Raw genomic sequence first — 13462 nt, 5'->3', positions numbered from 1 at the left:
CGCCAAAGCTTAATTTCCTATGCGTCAATGTTAAAACCACCTCTCATTTGCCAGCTCCATATAAATACTCCTATGTCATCGCGCGTAGCTGTCATGGTTGATAAGCGAGGGTTCGTCGTTGCGAAGCCAGGCAGAGTCGGTCAGGCTAAGGGCTTGGCGGCTCGTGTACCCATTTCTTCAGCTGCCGATCGTGAACTAGGGCGTTTTCCCACCTGTGAGATCTGACAATGCCACGCAAGCTTGACCGATACAAGTCAAGCCGTCTCGTCTGCCAGTGGTCGGGAGGGTTCGTTCCAATGCTAGCAAGACTAGTTGTTTTAGGCGGCCAATTGCACCCTCGTCATTTGATCAGAGTGACCACTTGGTACTCGGCGCCTCTGCGGACTACTACAGTGTCCGCCGCCAGCCCTGTGGTTAATGAGGTGGTGTGTGTGGGTGCTCATTATTTCGTCAGGCTTACAACATCACTATCCGAGGCCGATACTTGCCTATGTTGTCTCTAATCTGTACTAGTATAAACATGAACAGATTGTTTTACCGTCCACTTCGGACTAGAGCACATTTTTCCAAGTATCGCAGACCAAAGCAACGTGACGTTGGAAACTGTGCCGTTGTGTCGAGTCATCGCGGTGACAACAGCCCTACGCAGACGCATACGTAGGCCGGCCTTCGCCCTAATCTCGAAACAGTCACTATGATGACAGCCTTGCTGCAAAAAACGCACTCTGACTGGCAGAATTACAGAATATGCCAGATATGCCTGCTGTCGTGGCGCGGATACTGCTCCCGCTAGTCAGTCCCATCTCCGCAACGCCCCAGCCGGGCCGTACGTAGACTCCGAAAGCCCATCCGGCCGGGGACATCCAAGTCCGCAGTGGACACACCAACTTGATAGGCTAGTTATATAGCTAGATAATCCCTTGTTGTTGAGACGATAAAAGAAAAAGAAGAGATGGAGAAAAGTCTGCCATCTTTGAATCGTAAAACCGCGTAGTAGTCTTCTTCATCATGGCTGCCGGCGACGACGACTTTGGGCCGAAGCTGCCTGGCTACTTTGACTTTACTCTCGTCTTTGAGCAGAGCCTGTTTTCGCTTCTACCTGCCAGTGTATTCATACTCGCCGCGCCGTATCGCATCTTTCAGCTGTGGAAGAGACAGACGTGCGTCGGCTCACGCAAGCTATTAATTGCCAAACTGGTAAGACATGTCTTAAATCCCCTCCCGTTCTATTTCTTCCAAGGGTCTTTCTGATAATATTTGGGTCTTGCCAGGGAACGGCTGGGGTTCTCGTCGCACTGCAAATCGCCGTTTTGGCCTTGTGGAGTCTTCCATCGACGACCAAGGCCAAGACATCCATCCCAGAGGGTGTCATCGGCGTCCTCGAGAGCATCGCCATTCTCGCGCTCTCTTTTTTCGAGCACAATCGCTCGCCGAGCCAGTCTTTTCTCCTCAACATCTACCTCCTCGTCAGCAGCATTCTCGACGTTGCCTCGATCCGGACAGCATGGATCCGCGCCCAGCAGCCACCGCTGGCGGGCGTCCTCACGGCCGCCTTTGCGTTGCGCCTGTGTCTCCTGGCGCTCGAGGAGACGCCCAAAACGATCCTCGCGGGCGAAAAGGCGCAGTCGCGGGAGACGCGCGCCGGCTTCATCAGCCGCAGCGTTTTTTGGTGGCTCAACGGCTTCCTGACCCTTGGCTACAAGTCCCTGCTGGACGTCAACCACATCGGCCCCATTGCGCCCAAGTTTGACTCGCGAGACTTGCGCCAAAAGCTCGAAATGGTGTGGGATGCGGGTGTGTACTCTTTCTAGATCTTTCCTTTCATTTCCGGCACTTTTTTAACTCTTCACCAGATGACAAAAAAAGCAACAGCAGCTTGCTCAAGTGTACCTTTCTCGCTTACAAGGCCCAATTCGCCGCAGGCATTGTTCCCAGGTTGCTCTACAGCGGCTTCACCCTGTCCCAGCCCTTTCTCATCAACTCAGTCGTTGGTTATATTGCGCAAGGCGACAAGAGAGAAAGAAAGGAAGGCGCCAGTCTCATTGGCGCCACGATTCTCCTATACATAGGTCTCGCTGTGAGCCACGCCTGGTATCGCCATGCGACGTACCAGCTCCTTACCATGTATCGTGGCGGTCTTGTCGCTCTCGTATTCAAAAAGACGCTCGAGATTGAAAGCTCGGGGATTCGCGACATGGCTCCCGTCACACTCATGAGCACCGACGTTGAGGGAATCGCGGTAGGGGGAGCCGTCATTCACGACATCTGGGCTGCCTTTATCGAACTTCCTCTGGCGCTTTTTCTACTGTACCGACAGGTTGGCGTTCCCAGTCTCTTCATTTTGATTCCCGCCCTTCTGACCACTGTTTGCGCCGCTGTCATCGCGCCAAAGCTGGGGCCAGCCAGGGTGCTGTGGAATGCTGCCATCCAGCAGCGGGTTGGTGATACTTCCAACATGCTCAGTCAAATCAAGGGCGTCAAGATGATGGGTCTGACCGACTTCTTTTTGGATCGTCTTCAGGAGCTGAGGGCCCATGAGCTGAGGCTCTCGGTCAAGTTCCGCTGGATTCAGGTCTATCTACACGGTCTTGCAACGGCCTCGACGTCCATCACTCCAGTCATTGTCATTCTTGCTGCTATATTTTGGACAAAGGCCGACGAGGGCCTCAGTGTGGCTACCGCTTTTACCTCTCTCTCCATCGTTACCATTGCAGCAAATCCCATCATGACTCTCCTCGTCTCCATGATGCAGCTCTTTGGTATCGTGGGTAGTTTTACCCGTCTTCAGAGCTTCCTGCTGTCCGAAGTCCGCAAAGACCCTCGTTGCTTGCCACACAAGTCTGAAAAGTCTTCGATTTCCCTTTCCACTCACGATCAGATCGCACTCCTCGACAATTCCTCGCCAGGCGTCGAAATGGCGTCCATGTCTGCTCGGGAACCATCAGAGACTGTCATCAAATTCAAGAATGCGACTTTTTCTATTGGCGGCAAAAAGGGCGTGCTTCGCGACATTTCCATGGAAGTCCGTCGTGGCACGCTCTCTATGGTAGTGGGTCGTGTTGGATGCGGCAAGTCGTCATTCGTCAAGGCCATGATTGGTGAATTGCCAATTGATTCTGGTTCCTTAGACTCTGACTCCCAGTATGCCGCCTACTGCGACCAAACACCATGGGTACTGAATGTCACTGTCGAAGAGAACATCGTTGGTCAGTCCCAGTACGATGAAGAATGGTTCCAAACGGTTGTCGCTGCCTGTGGTCTTGACGAAGACCTCGCGGCGTTTGCAAATGGTCAGCAGACGCTCGTAGGATCGGGAGGTGTCGCACTTAGTGGCGGGCAAAAGCAGAGAGTCGCCCTTGCTCGCGCCGTCTTTTCTCGAAAAGACTTCATCGTGCTCGACGATGTCTTCAGTGGTCTCGACAACAAGACTTCCAAGGCAGTCTTTACTCGTTTGCTCAGTAGCGATGGCCTGCTTCGCAAAAACGGCCAGACCATTGTCTTGGCTACGAACAATGTCAACTTTCTGACGGCTGCTGATTGCATCACCATGATTGAGGATGGCTGCATTGTGCGCAATCAAGTTCCCTACAGTGCATTTGATCCTTCTGAATGGGGTGTTCTGGAGGAGGATACTGACTCAACTGATGCCGTCTCCGACGTCCCTGTAGAGCGGGTGAAATCCGAAAAGCCGCTCCGGCGAGCCGAGCTCGACATTGAGGAGAAGACGAAGCAGGTTGAGAACGAGTTGAGCCGCCAAACTGGCGACATTGATTGTTACAAAATTTATCTCAAATCTCTGGGCATGTCCGTCGTAGTCGTCACTGCCGTCTTGGTCTGTGTCAGTGTTGGCATTGAAAAGATGCCTCAGATTTGGCTCCGTCTTTGGACCGAGAGAGGTACCAACACGAACAGGCTCAGCTACATGGGAGGCTACGTGGCCTTTGCCATCCTAGCATCATTCTTCCAGCTCATGGTTATCGCGTACTTCTTCATCGTGGGCATTCCAAGATCCGCCAATCGCCTACACACCATTCTGCTCAAGGCCGTGATGCGTGCACCTCTGCATTTTTTCACGTCTACAGATAATGGCATCACCCTGAACCGATTCAGTCAAGATATGAGTCTCATTGACCAGGCCTTGCCAATGGCATTTGCGGGAACCATCATTCTAGTTGCACAGGCTGTTGCCGACACCGCCGTCATCGCCTCTGGAGCGTCTTATGTGGGAGTGATTATTCCCTTTGGCCTTGTTGCCGTCTATATGATTCAGCGATATTATCTGCGCACCTCTCGTCAAATTCGATTCCTTGATTTAGAATTAAAATCCCCGTTGTACACGCAGTTTACGGAAACCGTCGCCGGTCTTTCGACAATTCGCGCCTTTGGCTGGGCTCGCGCCACCAAAGCTGAAAACTACCAGCGCCTCAACACGTCGCAAAAGCCGTACTACATGATGTTCTGCATCCAGCGCTGGCTGCAAGTAGTTTTGGATCTGTTCTCCGCAGGTATGGCGTTGGTACTCGTCATTTTCGCCGTCGTTCTGCCCTCTTCAACATCTGGAGGTGCCATTGGTCTGGCCCTGGTCAATGTCATTAGCTTCAACTTCACTCTTTCCAGCGTCATCATGGCCTGGACGCAGCTTGAGACCTCGCTTGGTGCCATTGCCAGATTGAAGTGGTTCAATCAGTATACTCCGAACGAGAACAAGTCAGAGGAAACGGAGAAACCCAGCGCGGACTGGCCCTCCCAAGGACGCATCGAGCTAGAGGATGTGGTCGCTGCTTACAGCGACGACGGTGAGGATATTCTTCGCGGTGTCACCTTGACCATTGAGCCTGGAACGAAGGTCGGCGTCTGTGGACGTTCTGGAAGTGGCAAATCCTCTCTCATCGCTGCTCTGTCACGACTCCTGGAGCTCCGCGGCGGCACCATGCGCATCGACAGTGTCGATCTGGCAACGCTTCCCCGACAAGATATTCGCTCCAAGCTCTCCGCCTTTCCTCAGGATGCCTTCCAACTTCCCGGCACAGTGCGTCACAATCTGGACCCCGAGGGCAAGATCCAAGCCGACGAGCTGCTCATTCAAGCTCTCACCAAGGCAGCCATCTGGCCTTTTCTTGAGTCGCGCGGCGGCCTAGACGCCAAGCTCGAGGATTTGAGCTTGTCGGCCGGTCAGCTTCAGTTGTTTTGCCTGGCGCGCATTTCGCTTCGACGTGAAAGTAGCTCGGGTGGTGGTGTTGTGCTCCTGGACGAGGCGACCAGCAGCGTGGATACACGCACTGACGACGAGGTGCGCGCGGCGCTTCGGTCTGACCTTGATGGTAAGACCGTGGTGGAGGTGGCGCATCGTCTGGAGATTGTGCGACACTACGACGTGATTGTTGTCATGGCTGGCGGCAAGGTTGCCGAGGTGGGTAACCCTGATGACTTGCTCGCGATGCCGGGCTCGGAGTTTCAAGCTCTGTGGAACAGCAGAAGCTTATAAAAAGAGTATGTGTTAGATACTTATGAAATGGCAATCTCTTCTCCGTGAATCCACTCTGATTAACAAGTCTCTCGCGCTCTCTTACTTTGAAATCATGATTGTAAGCCGGAACTGGTTGAGTCTCACTAATTGACAAGCTTTTACCCACGTTTTGCTGAAATTTGTGTCCTCTGCCGCTGTCCACGTGTTGCAGATTCATGTTCATAGTATCCATAAGAAGATCCGCAATATAGTGTTTCGGTCAAGTTTTGAGGCTAGACTAATGCACGATATCCCGCGGCAGCCCTACATAACCGGGAGGGAAATCTTGAAAAGTCAAGAACATGTGAACGGGGTAGTCCAAATGGCCATAGTCGCTCAAGCCAGCTTGTCGTTGATGGTGGTTCATCCTATCTTCCGTGGACGTACCGTGGGTGAATACTTTTAGCTCAAGCCGAGATCAGGCATCGAATCGGGGTTTTCTTCCGTAATCCGGAGTCCAGACCGCCGAGTCTCCAGCCTGCCGATGGCGCAAGGAAAGCTTGACCCAATCCGTGACGGCAGTTCTTGTCCCTTTTCGAGTTTAGAAGTCGGACCGCCGAGCGTATCCCGGCGAAAACTCACCTGCTGTTTCGGGAGATCGCCGTCAAGGAGCGATGCAACCCTGCAGGAGATGATGCCCGGTCGGTCAAGAATGCGAGGTACACCCTAAGCTTAAGAATAATGCCTGTAGCACGTGTACCTTCTGATTGGAGAAGGTGGTAATGGAGGCAGTCTGCAGGAAGTAACTCGAATCAGCTCATCGCGTTCATGAACCTACAATCTATCTCGCTTAGTATAAATATGTCCGCCTGCTCTCGACTAGCAAGATCCTGAATCACAATCACGTCAATTTTCCTTTGCAATTGCTAATTCTTTTCCTGCCATTTTGCACTTGTCAATAAACATGAAGTTCTTTACCTTCGTGGGCGCTACCCTTGCTGTCGGCGCTGCCGCCCGCCCGAACATCTTCCTCATCCGCCACGGCGAGAAGAACCATAACGGTACCATCTCTGCCAAGGGTATGGAGCGCGAGCAGTGCCTGGTTGACCTCTTTGGCCGCGACAGCCGATTTGACATTCAAAAGATCATTGTCCAGAACCCACACCCTGGCGGTAAGCAGCGCCCCTCCCCCAAACCAAGCCAATACGGCGAGGACCAGCAGGCACAAAAAGCATAAATACTAACCTCGGCGTTTGATAAAATAGACAACCTCAGCCAGCGCCCGTACAACACAACCCTACCCCTTGCCAGGTCTCTCGGCCTCACGATTGAGCACAAATGCGAGTACAAGGACGCAGAGTGCGCCGCCAAGGAGGCCAAAGCCTACCGCGGCCCCGGCAACATTCTGATTGCTTGGGAGCATCAGATGCTCACGCATGTCTCGGAAGCTCTGGGCGGCGATCCGGAAAAGTACCCCGGCAAGAGATATGACCTCATCTACGATCAGCCCTACCCCTACGACTCTGTGAAGATTTATTCCGAGAACTGCCCTGGCCTAGACGACTAAGAGCTGGATAACTGCGCGAAACTGAATGCTGAGAAGAACAAAGACGTTATAGAGGAAGTGGACTCTTTGAAATCACATAATATTTTCAGCCATTTACGCCCGTCGTGTTTTTCGCGTCAGCGACAGTCAGCGCATGGATTCATGCCGAAAAGAGAAGAGAGAGACTGTGGCGGCGGGGACATAGATTTAAATATCTGAGCATCGCTTTTCCCCATCTACAAGGCAAACGTGATCAAGCACCGTCGCATCGATGCCTGTCCAGGGTATCGGAGGCGTTGGCGCTAATACCCCGATCCGGGTAGTTTTCAAGCAGTTCGGCATTCAGCTCGCCAGCTTCATAATCACTAACTTAGTTGGTGCTGCCCGGATACTCGGTGTGGATGCATTGCCAGGGGGTTCGGGGGCCGCCGCGCTGGGGGTGGTTGAGACGATCGCTTTCATGCCAAGGCTAAGTTCTACAATCTTCTGTCGAAAGTTCAGTTGCGGCATTCGCTACTGACTCCCTTCATAGAGATCTTTTCAAACTGTAACTAGTCCCCCGAAAAGTTTCACTCGCCTGCGGTCGCCAAGGTTGCGCCATGCCGAATCGGCCCCCGAGCTTACACAGATACGGGTGTCTGCACCAACAGAAATCCGGCAAGGGCATCGCACATGCTTCAACGAACCGGACCGATGTGGAAACAACAGTGTCACATTGATCTCTACTGAGTAACGACCTGTTCGTCCGCCAGATTGTGTGCAGCTTCTCGGCAGTCGAAGCTAGCGGTGGAGAAGCCCATTGTTAGCTTCGGCACTGGTGGACAATGACAGATCGCACAGTTGCGTGGCGTGTGCGCCAAGATTACTTCTTTCGTCATTGTCGGGTGGGAAAGGACTAGAGCATCAAGCTCAACCCCGTAGTTTGGTCCAAGTGGGAAAGTAGTTTGCCGGGCCCTCAGTGACTTAATAAAGAGTACTATAGGCTGGAATCGCTTCCCCCATTTTCTTTTGAAATCGGAGCTGCCTCGAAACTTGTTTGAAGATGTGCCTTTCTTAAAACTTGTGTTGGCCAACCATCACAGAGGTCACGATATCATGCTACCATCACCAGCATTGGGGCTTGCCGCCTCTCTCTTCACTACGGCCGCACTCGCAACCGACAACATTCCCAATGCCGTACGCGCAACCAATGCGATTGCGCTTTCTTTTGCGTGATAGGATCTAACAAAATGTAGTGCTCTACACTCTCCGATTCGCTCGGCGATCGAGTCGCATACCCTAATTCCACCACCTACGACACAGGCATGTCGTACTGGTCCGCGCGCCAAAGTGCCCAGCGACCCGTCTGCCTCGTCACACCCGCGACAGCCAGCGAAGTGTCCCTCGTCCTCACCACTCTCATACGTGCCGGCGCGCCATTTACATGTCGCTCCGGCGGGCACACGGCGCACGCCAATGGCTCCAACATTGATGCCGGCGTGACGGTGGACCTCGCGCGCCTCAACACGATCAACCTCGCCGACGACAGGACCCGTGTGTCCGTCGGCGCCGGCCTGCGCTGGGGCGACGTCTCAGCGGCGCTGGACCCCCTCGGGCTCGCGGTGCTGGGCGGCCGGGATGCGGACGTCGGCGTCGCAGGCTTACTGCTCGGGGGCGGCTTCTCGTACTTTTCGGGACGGCACGGCTGGGCGTGCGACAATGTGCTCGGGATGGAGGTGGTGCTGGCCTCGGGCGAGATTGTGCACGCTTCCCAGAATCAGCATCAGGGTCTGTTCCGGGCGCTCAAGGGCGGCGGCGGCTCGAGCTTTGGCGTGGTGACGCGCTTCGATCTTGCGACCATTGCGCAGGGCGACTTGTGGACGCGGACAGTCATCTTCCCGGGCCAGACAAAAGAGGCGATTGCGGACGCGGCGACGATGCTCATCACAACGGGCATGGAGGAGGACCCCGACGCCCATGCATACTTTGTGCGTACGTACCAGCCCAACTACAGCGGCTTCATCAACCTCGCGAGCTTCTTCCACGCCACGCCGCCTCCTGCGATTCATGGGTCGGGCTACGCCACGCCGGCCGCGTTCCAGCCGTTCGACGCCATTCCCGGCGCGCTCAGCAACACCAGCATGGTCGCCAACCTCACCACCGTGTCCAAGTCCATCTCGATCGCCTACGGGCAGCGCCAGACGTGGTCCAACATTGCATTTGCCGCCGGCTCGCCCGCCGTCATCACAGCGCTCCTCGCGCTGTGGGAGGACGCAATCCTTAAGATTGTGCCACAGGCGGGCGCGCGCGGCGCCACGTACTCGCCCTTTGCCATTTATCAAGCCATCTCTGGCAGCCACCTGCGCGCCTCGCAGGAGCGCGGCGGTAATATCATGGGCCTGTCGCCTGACGAAGGACCGATGGTGATGATGCACTTTCTCACGGGATGGGACGACGAGGCGCTGGACGAGGTGATACTGAGGTCCACGCGCGAGCTGGTGCGTGCGGCGGAGACGAAGACGTGGCAGCAAGGCGCGCATCGCCCGTTTGTATACATGAACTATGGTGGAGAGTGGCAGGATGTTTTGCAGCGTTACGGGTCGAAGAATTATGTCGAAATGCTGTCGACTTCGCTGCGATATGATCCGCGGAGAAACCTGCAGCGACTGTGGCGGGGGTATTTCAAGCTCTACTAAAGCTGCCGTATGCATCTTGCTTTTTTTAGGCTGAGTCTATCTTGTTCTATTTCACCGGGCTCATAGTTTTATGTTTGCATGTCGCCTTTCATTGAGCTGACTGCTGATATACGAAGGCGCCCTATTTTTCATGTACAGGACAAGTACTTTCACAGCATTGTAGGCGCAAGGCGCAGCACATTTTTTCTAATGAGGTTTTATAGCTAAACTCTCGAAATCTACAATATTTGAATCATTTTTCGTCGGTGTTCTACAAAGTCGCAGTTTATATAGAGACGCAGTTCGCCTTGTTGTTGCAATTCGGCTTTCGCGGTTCGGGGTACCCGGACCCGGGCGACATATAGACTTGCCCGACGAGGCAAGTGTCGAACGTCTGCGGCTGATGGCCTTGTTCCAACAACTATCAAGTTTACACTTACGCATACTAGCGAGCGGGGATTTCAGCCGTAAACTGCTCTCCTCAAGCCGAACCCCGACCCGGTTTTCCCCAACATTGGCCCTGCGCCCGACGGCTATGCGTGATTATTCCCTGGAAAATGAGCAGGCAGGCTGCGCGAACGCGAGCAATCCAGGCGCTATTTTGCCTTTTATAGTTTCTGAAACAAAGTGAGCATACATTGCGAAAAAGATGTAAGAATGCGGCGGTTGCTCGGCCACTTCTGTCTCATATCAAGGGCTCGACTGCCTCTTTTCGTTTCGAAGAACCACTTACACAGCTCTTCTCTTACTGTCTCTGTCACTTACACCGACCATCATGGCCACCGCCACAGACAACGTCGCCAAGCTCTACGGCAAAATCGCCACCTCTGAGGGCACCCGCCTCGCCGAGCACCCCATGGAGCGCGAGCTCACCCTTCGCACCATCCGCGCCCACGTCCCCCCCGCGTCGGCCGCCATCGCCGACATTGGCGGCGGCCCAGGCAAGCTGGCATTTGCGCTCGCCGACGACGGCCACCTCGTCGACCTCGTCGACTTGACGCCCGAACTCATCGCCATGGCGCAAGCAGAGCAAGACTCACGCCGAGCCTCTCCCGCGTCATCGGGCCGCTGCCTCCTGCAGAGCATCTCGGTGGGCGATGCCCTGCACAGGCCGTCGTCCCTGCCGGCGGGCGCGTACGACGGCGTGCTGCTGCTCGGGCCGCTGTACCATCTCCTCGAGGAGGATGAGCGCGCTGCGGCCGTGCGCAACGCGCTGCAGCTGGCGCGGCCCGGCACGGGCGTCGTATTTTGTGCCTTCATCAGCATCGCGGCGCATCTGCGGGACATTGCGATGCGGGATCCGGCCAAGCTGCTCCGCGCGCAGGACTTTTACTCGAAATACGTAAGCGCGGACGTGATGCAAAAAGGACGTTACAGGCTAATTACGCAAAAAGCTCCGTGATGGCAAGTACGACACCTTCAAGGAATCGCTCGGGCTTAGCGTCCAGGGCTACCATACCTACGCCGCCGACGCGCGAGCGTTTCTACAGAAGCACTTTGCTGACGAGGCGGAGCTTATTGAGCTGCGCTCGACAGAGGGCATCCTCGGTGGCGGGCTGGATGCCAAGCTGGAGGATGCCGGGCCGCAGGTCGTTCAGGCCTGGGCCAACCTCATGTACGACGAGTACTCGACCAAGGAAGAGTTCCTTGGCTGCGCCGACCATCTCATTGCTATACTTCGTAGGAAATAGTCGTCACAAGATAGGCGTAAAAGCAAACAATGTCCATTTTACATATAAATTTTCTCTATTTATTTTATTGTTTGCATACAAATGGGACGCTTCTCGCCTGTTGAAGTAGGCCTGCCTCGTCTGCCACCACCCTCCTAAACAAGTCGCCTCATTACGTCGGTTTTATTGCGACTCTGGCAGGCCTATTCAGTTCCATTGCATGTTCAGGAAATAACATATCCCTTCCATTGTATTGCGCCAATTTTTGTTCCCCATCACACCATAGTGTTACAAGTTTCGTAAATGCAATGGGCCCGTTCGATTCCCGTCGTTCGGTGCCCGGTGATTAAATGTCAATCAAAGAAATGGCTCGTCGTGCGGTGTTTAGCCCATGATCATGCCCTTCATGCCAGACAAATCACCCTCCTTGGCAGCGATCTCGAAGTAGCCGTAGATGATGCTAAGAATAGTCAGTACCTTCCTTTTTTGTTTTGAAAACACAAAATGACTTACGTGACAGCGAGAAGAGTACCGGTACCGGAACCGAGAGCGCCCATGAGGTCGGAGGCAACGGAGAGCGCACCAATGCAGGCACCACCGAAAGCGGCAGCAGTGGGGATAATGCGCTTGAGCTCCTTGTACATGCTCTGGTCACGGTGACCGGCCATGACGAGACCCTGGTCCTTGAGCTGCTTGGCGACATCGCGAGGGCTGGAGCCAGAAACCTCGATCCAGGTCTTCGAAAAGAGAGCGCAGGCACCGAGCATGTAGACAATGTAGGTGACGGTGTGGATGGGGTCGAGGAGAGCGTCCTTGAAGTTGAGAGGGGGCGACATGTAGTAGACGAGACCAGAGATGGCGTGGAGCTGAGCGGAACCGTCCTTGGCCTCCCAGACACCGAAAAGGCGGACGAGGAGGTTCTCAGAGAAGCGAGAGTAGAGCATCTGGCTGATGAGGAAGACGTTGGAAGACAGAGCGGACTGCAGCATGATGGGCATGTTGGAGGTGTAGAAGAGACGGACGGGGTAAGAGCCGCGGGCACCACGCTGGCGGGAAGACTTGACGGGGATCTCGACACGGAAACCCTGGAGGTAGATGACGGCGACGAAGACGAGGATGGTGGCGAGCAGGTTCATGATGTTGGGGAGGTTCTGGCGATAGAAAGCCTCCTGAAGAGCACGCTGCTTGTTGGGCCAGGTGAAGAGAAGATGGAAGAGAGCGATAACGGCGCCCTCAAACTCAGGGCCACGACCAGTGTTGATGGTGGTGGGGGAGAAAGCCTTCCACATGATGGACTCGCAAATGTTGGTGGCAATGAACAGAGAGATACCACTGCCAAGACCGTATCCCTTCTGGAGGAGCTCGTCGAGGAGAATGACAATCATACCGGCAACAATGAGCTGGAGGATCAGGAGGAAGACGATACCAGCACCAAGATCACCAGGAGGACCGTAGAGACCAGAGAAGACGTAGACGGTGGCGGTACCGGCAGAGAGAATGAAGGCCAGAAGCTTCTGGGCAGTCTGGTAGAGTTCGCGGTCGGACTTGAGGTCGAGGTTGACATCGATCATGTGGGTGCCGGCGAGGAGCTGGAAGACCATACCGGAGGAGATGATGGGGGTGATACCCAGCTCCATCAGAGTTCCTCGGTTACTGGCCATGACCATACGCAGCCAGTATAGAGGATCGGAGTTGTCGGAAGAGACAATGCCGTAGAGAGGCATCTGGCTCATGACCAGGAAGATGAGGAGAGTCAGGGCAGTCCACATGATCTTCTGGTTGAAGGGAATCTTGGTCTCCGGCTGCTGAACCTCAGGGAGGAACGGCACGAACGGCTTGACCAGGTCAAGGAAACGGACTATATTAAGGAATCGCAGGTTAGTATGGGCTGTAGAGTAGCCAATTGACGCGCAATGGCGTCTGGCGATGCGATTCAACAACTGGCAGGGGACAGCGAGCAGTCGCGCGACAAAGTAGCGACATCGCGAAGCCTGGCGAGGGGCGTCGCGAGGGGGTCTGTAAACGTACGGGAACTCATGGTGGCGGCAGTGAAAGATGAAAAACAATAAACAAGAGACTCAATTCATCCAAAGGAAAGAAATGAAGGAAAAGGATGAGCTGTGATGAGCTCGAGAAAAAGGATGGT

General features: G+C 54.6%; 5 protein-coding genes across 5 annotated transcripts; 4 read left to right on the top strand and 1 right to left on the bottom strand.

Annotated features, from left to right (window-relative positions):
- Positions 1-1008: 1008 nt before the first annotated feature.
- Positions 1009-5485, top strand: LMH87_000165 (uncharacterized protein; the record flags this gene model as incomplete). The annotated part of the gene is made up of 3 exons (XM_056198027.1): positions 1009-1197; positions 1272-1794; positions 1854-5485. 3 exons carry the CDS (start codon positions 1009-1011, stop codon positions 5483-5485), a joined length of 4344 nt encoding a protein of 1447 aa, XP_056055016.1.
- A 925-nt stretch (positions 5486-6410) lies between these two features.
- On the top strand, positions 6411-7013 carry LMH87_000164 (uncharacterized protein; the record flags this gene model as incomplete). Its single annotated transcript, XM_056198026.1, has 2 exons — positions 6411-6618; positions 6712-7013. The coding sequence occupies 2 exons, from the start codon at positions 6411-6413 to the stop codon at positions 7011-7013; spliced, it is 510 nt and encodes a 169-aa protein (XP_056055015.1).
- A 1074-nt stretch (positions 7014-8087) lies between these two features.
- LMH87_000163 (uncharacterized protein) lies at positions 8088-9667 on the top strand (the record flags this gene model as incomplete). Its single annotated transcript, XM_056198025.1, has 2 exons — positions 8088-8168; positions 8228-9667. The coding sequence occupies 2 exons, from the start codon at positions 8088-8090 to the stop codon at positions 9665-9667; spliced, it is 1521 nt and encodes a 506-aa protein (XP_056055014.1).
- Positions 9668-10421: 754 nt separating this feature from the next.
- LMH87_000162 (uncharacterized protein) lies at positions 10422-11337 on the top strand (the record flags this gene model as incomplete). The annotated part of the gene is made up of 2 exons (XM_056198024.1): positions 10422-10988; positions 11041-11337. The coding sequence occupies 2 exons, from the start codon at positions 10422-10424 to the stop codon at positions 11335-11337; spliced, it is 864 nt and encodes a 287-aa protein (XP_056055013.1).
- Positions 11338-11700: 363 nt separating this feature from the next.
- Positions 11701-13354, bottom strand: LMH87_000161 (uncharacterized protein; the record flags this gene model as incomplete). The annotated part of the gene is made up of 3 exons (XM_056198023.1): positions 11701-11776; positions 11830-13174; positions 13345-13354. The coding sequence occupies 3 exons, from the start codon at positions 13352-13354 to the stop codon at positions 11701-11703; spliced, it is 1431 nt and encodes a 476-aa protein (XP_056055012.1).
- Between the last annotated feature and the right edge of the window lie 108 nt (positions 13355-13462).

Source organism: Akanthomyces muscarius, chromosome 6, assembly GCF_028009165.1.
Source record: "Akanthomyces muscarius strain Ve6 chromosome 6, whole genome shotgun sequence".
Lineage (NCBI taxonomy): Eukaryota > Fungi > Ascomycota > Sordariomycetes > Hypocreales > Cordycipitaceae > Akanthomyces > Akanthomyces muscarius.
Note: the sequence above shows the minus strand (reverse complement) of the source record. Positions and strands in the feature narration are given on the sequence as shown.